This window comes from Apis dorsata, unplaced genomic scaffold (assembly GCF_000469605.1).
Source record: "Apis dorsata unplaced genomic scaffold, Apis dorsata 1.3 scaffold_1026, whole genome shotgun sequence".
Lineage (NCBI taxonomy): Eukaryota > Metazoa > Arthropoda > Insecta > Hymenoptera > Apidae > Apis > Apis dorsata.
This window is the reverse complement of record NW_006264125.1, coordinates 220,939-230,383: the sequence shown is the minus strand read 5'-3', so window position 1 is coordinate 230,383 and position 9,445 is coordinate 220,939. Positions and strand designations below refer to the sequence as shown.

At 30.3% G+C, this 9,445-nt stretch overlaps 1 protein-coding gene across 1 annotated transcript in view; it reads left to right on the top strand.

The window, feature by feature from the left end:
• Window positions 1-5,721: 5,721 nt before the first annotated feature.
• The window catches only part of LOC102681656 (doublesex- and mab-3-related transcription factor A2), a 26,843-nt gene continuing 23,119 nt past the window's right edge, over window positions 5,722-9,445 (top strand). The window contains exons 1-2 of the mRNA XM_031514500.1: window positions 5,722-7,720; window positions 9,335-9,442. Of these exons, the coding sequence (XP_031370360.1) occupies window positions 7,451-7,720; window positions 9,335-9,442 (378 nt within the window). The 5' untranslated portion in view covers window positions 5,722-7,450. The remainder of the gene's footprint in view (window positions 7,721-9,334; window positions 9,443-9,445) is intronic.

Genomic DNA, 9,445 nt, shown 5'->3' with positions numbered 1-9,445 from the left:
CTTTAATAGACGTAGAGAAGTATACCTATATATAAGTAGAAGTATACATATATATAAGTAGAAGTATACTTATATATAAGTGTATATATATATTTCTTTATTATTTCTATATTTTATATTAAATTTGTTTATATTTTTAACAAATAAAAATAATTTATTTTTTATTTTTTTAATTATATTATTTTTTTTATTTTATTAATTATTTATTTTTAACGATAAAAATAATTATAAATTTTCAAAATAACAAATTAATAATGAAGGAAAAGAAAATGAACAATTAAAATAGATATAAAACTTCTTATATGAATTAACGTGTAACCAATCTGAATGCAAGTTCGCAGCAGGCGTAACCTTTTGGACAATGGTACCAATGTCGAGTCTGCGCTTATACATTAAATACTCTTACACATCAACCTATCACTAGCTCGCAGCTACATCCTGACGGCGCTTGCGTTTGCAACTGTTTCCATACGCGTAATGCTGTGTCATTGGTTGGTACTGTCTCACTAGGGGATACTAACCACGCCCATTTCATCCTCTTCAACTATCTTGATACACATATATATTTATATAGTATATATTTATATAGTATAGTATAGTATTTATATAGTATATATTTATTATATATATAATTCTGTTTGCATTGTTTCTTTTTTTATACAAATTAATTATTTTTATGTTTTCGATTATGTTACAATTAAATTATCAAACAATTTATAAACAAATATATATAAAAAATATATATTATATATAGTACATGTATAATGCATATTAATAATTAATTATAAAAATAGAATCAAAAATAATGATCAATAGTATAAATATAATGTAATAAGTTATAAAATTAATTACGAGTTAAATTTGATTTTTTTAAGGATCGGAATAAATAATTCGAAATATTTTATAGATAAAAAGTTCAAGTATCTTTTAGTTTCGAATGATATTAATACAAAATTAATAGTTCTTTTGGAATAAATATATATGTACTACTTTACTATATTTATTGTTAAAATTTGTTGTTATCCAAGTCAAATAATAATAAAATAAAATAAGATTAGATTAATAGATTCATATTGGTAAAGTGTTTTATAAATTAGTTGTAAGTATTTAAAGGAACAAAAAAAACATAAAATATTGAAATTTTATTAAGTCTAGAAACAAATAAAATAACAAGTCACATGATAAAGAGGTTTCAAGTTATTTGAATTTAGATAATACATAATTTCTGCTGTAATTATAGCAATGTTTATTGAAAACAGACTTGAAAACATACTTGCGATTGCATGGCAGATTCCTGGGCAGAGAAACGGTACATAGAAAAGCGTACGCATATGGGTTATATATGGATCTCGGTGTGTTCTGTGTTTGAAGGGTTGCAGATAATATATAGCCCGTTTCGGCGGAGAGAGCTTTTTAGCTTTGACCGTTTCATCTGGCGTTGGTCGTCCCGTGCTATTGCACCCCGTAATATCGACGATGTCTATACCCATGGTCCGTCACGTTTATTTTTTTTCTCTCTTTCTCTCTCTTTTTCTCTACCACACAACCCCAGCTCGTACGCAGTTCTGACTCCTCCTAGTCTTTCTATCTCTTTCTCTTTCTCTCTCTCTGCGATTGGGGTTTTAAAAAATGATCCAGGACATTATTTTTACGCGGTCCTCCACCTCTTCTTTCTCTTCTTCCTTTCCGGTCCAGCCGTGATTCGAGTGACCACGAGTCCAGTTCTGCTTCTCCTCGTCGTCGTCGTCGTCATTTCCGCCGGCGCAGCTTACAATGTGCCGTATCAGCGAATGTGCAAAAATTGAAAAGAGAGAAATAGAAATAGGGTTCGTGGGCAGAAGAGCGAGAAACGAGGAAAACGATTTCCCGAAAGACGGGAGGAAGTGAGTTAAATATATAAAAGAGCGAAAGGAGGGAAGAGGTATGAGAAGGAAAAAGGGGAGGAAGGGAGAAAAAGTTTCGGTGAGGTGTGAAAGTGAGAGAAAAGAGGGAAAGGGTGGTAGATGGAGAGAGAGAAAGAGAAAGAGAGAGAAAGAGAAGGAAAAAGATTATATATCTCGTCTCTCACGTCCGTCGATTCGTACAGTCGTTTCCAGAGTATGGATGTGGTCTCGCGGATATATCGGTACCATGGAAGCCATTTTCAATTCAATCTGTTAAAAGCACGTCAAAAAGTCATACGGTATTTCACCGGCGTACGGTAGATCACGGGTGAGACCGTAGGTTCATCCGGCGACGGTGACGCGTTGAATGCCATCCGTACTCTATCGTACTGTCGAAATATATATGCTTCTGCATATGTCGCCCTCGATTTGACACCGTTCCCTCTTCTATCTATATCTCACTATTTTTTAATACAAACGTGTTTCATAAGTGTCTAGAGTTTATCTTCTAATTTACTATATTTATTCCTTTGCATTTTCTAACTATATAAAATTGGTACATCTATTATTGTTTTAAACATGATCACGTTTTTTATCGTATTAGTATTTATTTTTGTTACACGAATAGGATAGACTCGAGATTAAAAAGCAATTGATTTTGAAATATGAAAACTTAGGAAATTGTAGTTAATTATTAAATAATTAATAATGTAATTATTTATTACATTAGATGTAATACAAATTTTTATATAATAAAATTTTATATATTTACTTACATATTTTATATTATTGATTTATAACTATTTATAACTATTCGTGTTATGATAAATCTAATAATAAAATTATCAATTAAAAATTGAAATCGGGGAAATATAATTGTTTTCGATTCTGGATCAATTATTATTCAAAAAATAGAATTTAAGGCATTAATATTTTAGCCCGTCAATACAGAATTATGGTTCAATTTAATAACAAATATTTCATTTTGTTTAACTTTTTTTCACACACAATCAGCAATCGATTTTCGTTTTCGAGTTATTCGCAAAAAAAAATTTCTAATATTATATCATTGGCTTAAAAAATTTGAAATAACATTCTTTAAGAAGCTAATCGACAAATTCATTAAAATGGAAATTTTCTCTTTATTAGAAAAGATGGAAACACTGAAAAAGAATAGAAAAAGAATATTATAGAAAAGATTTCTAAAGATCTAAGATTGGGATTGACATTTTCAAAGATTCTCCCACGATTCTTACTTCCTGATCTTAGAATGTTTCCAGATGTATCCGATTTAACGATGGTACCAGGTAAAAAATCAGTAAAGAATTATAAGTTTTATACCAGTTTTCCCCTTCGGAAAGTTGTTTATATTAGGGGAAACAGGAGATTAAGATCAAGAATCGAGTTACAATGTTTGCCAACATCACACAGATTGAATCACCTTTCGATCGGATAAGAAAGATTAGATCATAGGTCGCTATATCAAAGAAAAGAGAGGTGCAGGTATCAGATTGATCATGATCTCTAATATTTGCGTAGGTGAATGAACTTCTACCTGTCGATATACATGTGATGTAAACGCGGACAAGGAAATCATGTTTCTTTAGTTGTTTATAGATAAAAAAGAAGTGAAATGGAAAGGATTTTTTTTTGAACAATATAAAAAAAAAATAAAAAAACCATTCTATTTCTAATTGATAAAATTAGAAAGATGAATTATCTAGTTATAAATATACGTGACATTATTAACCTTTTACATTTACATATTTCTTTTTTTTATTTTCTAAAAAAATATATTTTGTCATAAATTAATAAAATTAATAATGAAAAAGAGATTATTGATATTTAAATGTAAAAAGGAAAATAATATTTCATTAATTGAAGGATTTTTTAAAATGATTTTTTTCAAATATATAACATGTCAATTCTTTAATCTAAATAATGTGTAATACATTTTTATATATTATAGTTACCTGTAATATATTTTTATTAAGATTTTAAATAATTTAAAAGATTTTTCATCTAAATATTTTTTCATTACTATGATTTACGTCATTAATAATAAAATGATTTTAAGAAACTATTAGAAATTTTACTTTTAATATCGAAAAAATTCAATCGCGTATACGTTTGATATGAAATTGATTTAAATATTATTATTTAAATATGATTATATTTGACTAATTCATAATTTAATTTATTTTTTGTGTTTTTTGATTAATTTATGCTTATGATATTTTTATATGGTGCAATTTTGTAATAATTCGCGGAAGTATAAAATCCTGAATTCAACTTATAATTGTATGGATCGTGTAAACGGGAACGCGAGGAGGGGCTGATACTTTAAAAGCAGGTGTGCATTACCATAGCTATTGGTTTATTGATTTATCCATCGGCGCGTACGTACGCTTTGAGTGGCTGATATGCCAGAGTAAAAAATGGTCCGTGTCGGTGTACATATATCAACGGTATCGACGAATACCGCTTCGTGTGCGGGCTTTTAATGTTGCTCAAACCGTCATTGCGTTCTCACTAATGACGCACGAGTTGAATTAATCGGTTCGTAACCGCCCTGAAACGTGCCATTCACTGTAGTGTGCACGGTCAAACGCATTACTTTCGTTTTATACCAATTTTCTATTCTACGACCGATGTGATGACGTACACTTGAAAATAATATGTTCTATAAATAAGCTATTTATCGATATGACGTTGTTTTTCTTGTAATACATTGTACTGCGTGTCAATGTGTTAGAAATTAGAAAAAAAAACAAAAAAAAAAAAAGGAAAAGGAAAAAGAACAAAGAATAATGATGTATGCAATAGGATAAAAGAATATTTATCTATAAATAATTATTTATTAATGTAAAAGTTTTAAATAATTCTTTAATAATTATTAATTTTAATTTTCATCTTTTTTTGCATATTTTTCAAGTAGACATTATATATTAATTAATTAAAAAAAAATGCCTATAGTAATTCTATAACAATTATAGTAATTCAATTTTGATTAAATATTTATAATATAACAGTGATTTTTTTTCCTTATATTTTCTATAGCTTATAATAATATAGATTACAATCTTAAAAAACTTAATTTTAATATTCTTTGAAAATATTTAAAATGAATAAAAAAGAATTAGAAAAAATGAAACAAAATATACGATCAAAAAAATATAAAAAGGAATCTTAAATTACTATAGATATTAAATATTAGTTTCTAATAGTATACGTATCTATTATTTATATTTTTAAATTTTAATACCGGATTACGTGTAATGTGATACAACCAGTTATATGTACGTATAATCATTATTTAAATGTAAATACGGTTTCTTCGAAAATATACCGATATAGTTACTTTTGTTCGCATGACTAAGTCAAAAGAGTAATAGTGCCATTGTGCGCGATACGTGGCCTGAGCATGTATTATTGTACGTCTGTAGATGGATTGCAATAGGTCGGTAAGCAGGAGATATACAGGATCCAAATCAGAGAATGCTTAATACATAGAATGCTTTTATTCCATTCTCATTGCGGGGTAAATAACATCTGTACATTAGATCACTATAAAATCGGTCGCCATTGGTGAACGACAATAGGGCTTCCCCTATTGAAACCTCATTGTGGAATATGATTCAAGAAAGGCTCGTCGCTATGACGTTGTGGCCTGTGTGCTTGTGTGGGATTCGATGGATCTAAAAAAGGAAAAAATGAATTGGAAAAGAAAAATAAAAAAAGGAAAGAGAAGAAAAAGAGAGAGACAGATGAAGCGCGAGCAACCGTGACCGAACAAATCAAGGTAAAAAAGAAAAGAAGTAAAAAAAGTAAAAAAATTAAAAAAAGAAAAGAAGAAGAAGGAAAAAAAGAAAGAAAAGTAGAAAAAGGAAGAACTAAAGGTTATGTTCTTTCTTAGAGAGGGAACGAAGAAGGCGCGTATGGTTAAAAACAGTTCGGACGAAACAAAAGGCGGAGCATAGAGAGAAACGTCTGAGCATCGCTCGTATTATGTTTTACGTTGGAACGGGTTTTAAATAAAAGAGTAATGTGTTTGTCCGTTTTGCCTCCTCCAGTACGATAGAAAATACACACGTCTGATACGTGCGTTTGTATACGCATAGTTTATTGAGGGTGAGTAGGTAGGTGGGTACGTGGTTAGGTATGTCCCCCTTACACCCCTAGCCAGATACTCTTAACATCTTGGTGGAACAGCATGTTCGGCCAATCAGATAGGTGCGCGGGCGTGGCCGTGCCTAAGCGCGGCTTTGCGTTTGGCCGAAGCCCCGGGGTGGAACACTGTGGCACAGTGTTTTATTTCGCGCAACTGTGGAGGGGCTGTTAGTTTCTGCCCTATCCCTCCCCAATAAATTCCTTCTCGCTTTCCATTCTCATTCCTTCTTTCTTCTTTTGTCACGTTATCTCACTCTGACATGTTCCACTTCGCGCAGTATCGGTCTCTTTCGTGCACATTCGTTTCTTTTCGGTATCAGTGTTCCCTCTCGGTATCCCACTCCCCGTTCACTTTTCCACCTTCTTCCACATTTTTCCTCCACACTTTCAGTTTCTATCTCTATCTATCTTTCCCTCTTTCTCTCGTTCTCTTCTTTTCTATGCCCTCGCTTCCTGGTCTCCTTGCGACATTCTGAACCCCCCCTTGATTTCTATCTTCCCCTCCTCCGCGCCTATGTGCCCCCACCTCCTTATTCGTCCGCCTTCGGCTCCCTCTTTACTGCCGACACCACTATCGTCGTCGCTTCTCTGTCTCTCCACGCTACCTGAATCGACTCTCCCGGGATGCTGCAATTGTTGACAATGCCGGAGAGTGAGAGAGAGTGCTGTGAGAGGAGTCGGGGCGATTCCGCATTTCGTACCCCGACACCCGTACGAGCGGTGGTGCCGCCGCTCTTCTCTGCCGGTGAACTTTTCGGAAGTGTGGGCGCGTGCGCATGTCTACCAGTCGAGCTTTCTCTCTTCACCGTACTCGTCATCACTTCTCTCCGTCTTTCTTCTTTCTTTTCCTCATATCTATCTCTCTCTATCGTTCTCTCGTTCGTTCACTGTACGGTGCCGGTTTGAAGGTTTCTACCGAACAGCGTTAAATGTGATTTCTTCGGTTGAAGTAAGAAGAGCCTGTGTGACTACATTCTATCGTTAAACTCTGTAGCTTTCCTTTATCAATTAATAATTCAATGTGATGCAGTTAGAAATTTGAGATATTTATATGACAGTGTAACTTGGAAACATCAGAACTTATTGATATAAACATTATAACGTAATTGTGAATTAAATATTACGGTTATGAAAAGTACTCGGTAGTGAATAATTTTATCGCAACGGTGTTAAAATGAGATCGATACGTGTTAGTGTATATTGGGCTTTGTGCTCAGCTAAAAATGACTATTTTCTGTGATCGAGTATTTTTACTGTGAGTTTGATAACAATGCCCACAGATCCGTGACATTGTTGATTTTATCAATCATTCATAAAGTGATCGGTTCTTTTTTTATATCTTTTATATTTTTTATTCAAGACGTTGATTCAATTATTATTACTTATCTATCGAAACAATGTCGTTGCCGCGGGGTGTCGGTCTTGGTGTCGACGTAGGTCAATTAATGCAACATCAGCAACAACAGCAGCAACATCACGTGTTACCAGCCGCGTTTTTTCTTCGTGCTAGTGCTGAGAGATATCAAAGGACACCGAAGTGTGCAAGATGCCGTAATCACGGTGTTGTTTCCGCGTTAAAGGGTCACAAACGATACTGTCGTTGGCGGGATTGCGTATGTGCGAAATGTACATTAATTGCGGAGAGACAACGAGTCATGGCTGCTCAGGTAAATCGTCATTACGACATTAATTTATATTAAATACAAATATTATTATTTCGACGATACTTATTAAAACAATTTTTTTAATTGAAAAAACTCTAAATTATATAAATCGATTAAGTAAAACAATGATAGAACTATTATTATATAGTTGACAGATAATAATTTTGTATTTATGATTAAGGAAATTATATATAGAAAGTATATTTCATATAAAATATCGTTAATAAGAATTTGCCAATTTTTTTTAAATACTATTAGATCTTATATCTTTGATATTATGTTAATATATGTTCCATATAAAATGAAACAATTGTGATAAAAATATTTCATTAGCATGCTGAGTTTTGTTTTCAATGGCATAGTAGATATATTAAAAAAGTATAAATTAATTCAATCAGCTTTTTTTAATGTTTTTTAAAACATGGGATACTTCTTTTGTCATTTTATATTTATTTTTTATACATAATATAATATAAATAAAAAAGTGAAATGTGTACATATGTGAAAATTGAACATGCATTACTATAATAATTTTTTAAAAATTCAGAATCTTTTACATTGCTTTAAATTTTGGGAATAGTAGATACTATTTTTAATTTTATTTGTTAATCTTTGAATATTTTATTGTTTTTTTTCAACTACAAAGTTTTAAATGTAATTTATGCTTCATCATGATGTTTATATTTTCAGTAGAGTTTAATTATTGATCCTTGTAGTTTCAAAAGTTAGGTTATATTGATACTTATATTATGATTGTATAAAAATATTTGATATTTATATAGAAAATGAAAATGAAAATCATAAGATTAATTGAAAAAAGAGATAGAAAAATAGAAAAATATTCTAGATACATATAATACATGATTGAGATTAGAATTGTTAACTTTTTCTTGATTTTAAATTCAATATTTATTTGTTAGATTAAAAATATGTAATATAGATAAGATTAAAAATAATTAATTATTAAAAATAATATTATTTTAAAAAAATAAAAATATTAAAAATAATTAAAAATAATAAAACTTATGATATTTCATATATTTTTGCTTTTTTTATAATCTTTTATAATTTTGTTAATCATTTAAATCTATAATAAAATCAAAATGTTCATGATTTCATAAAAGGAATAAAATATAAAATGAATAGATTTTTTTAATCTATTATATAAACAATTATATTGTTATATAGATATACATTTTTATGAAATTACTTAATATTTTTTTTATGATTAAAGTAAAATTACATATATTAATTACTGTTAATAACCAATGATATTAAATAATTTTTTATGTATATACTTCTAAAAATTAATGATAAAAGATAATAAGCATAATATTTAATAAATTTTTTAAATTTTCTTTGTTTTAATTTTTCTTTTTGTCTTTTAATTGCAAAATTTTATGATTTTTGTCTCATAATTTTGAAAAAGTGAGGTTGCGTATTAACATAAAAGTGATATAACATAATTTGAATAAACAGAAAGACAAATGATTCCTATTTATCATACATATCTATTTATTTTATCCTCTACATATCCACACATATATTTTTTTTGTATACACTTACGTATACTTTGCACAATTACATTTTGTGAATTGACGAAGAGACGTTCTACAGGTCGCGTTAAGAAGGCAACAAGCCCAGGAGGAAAGCGAAGCTCGCGAATTGGGCCTGCAACTGCAGTATAATGCTGGCAGCTGCACTACTGCTCCCGTGTTGCCTGGCGCA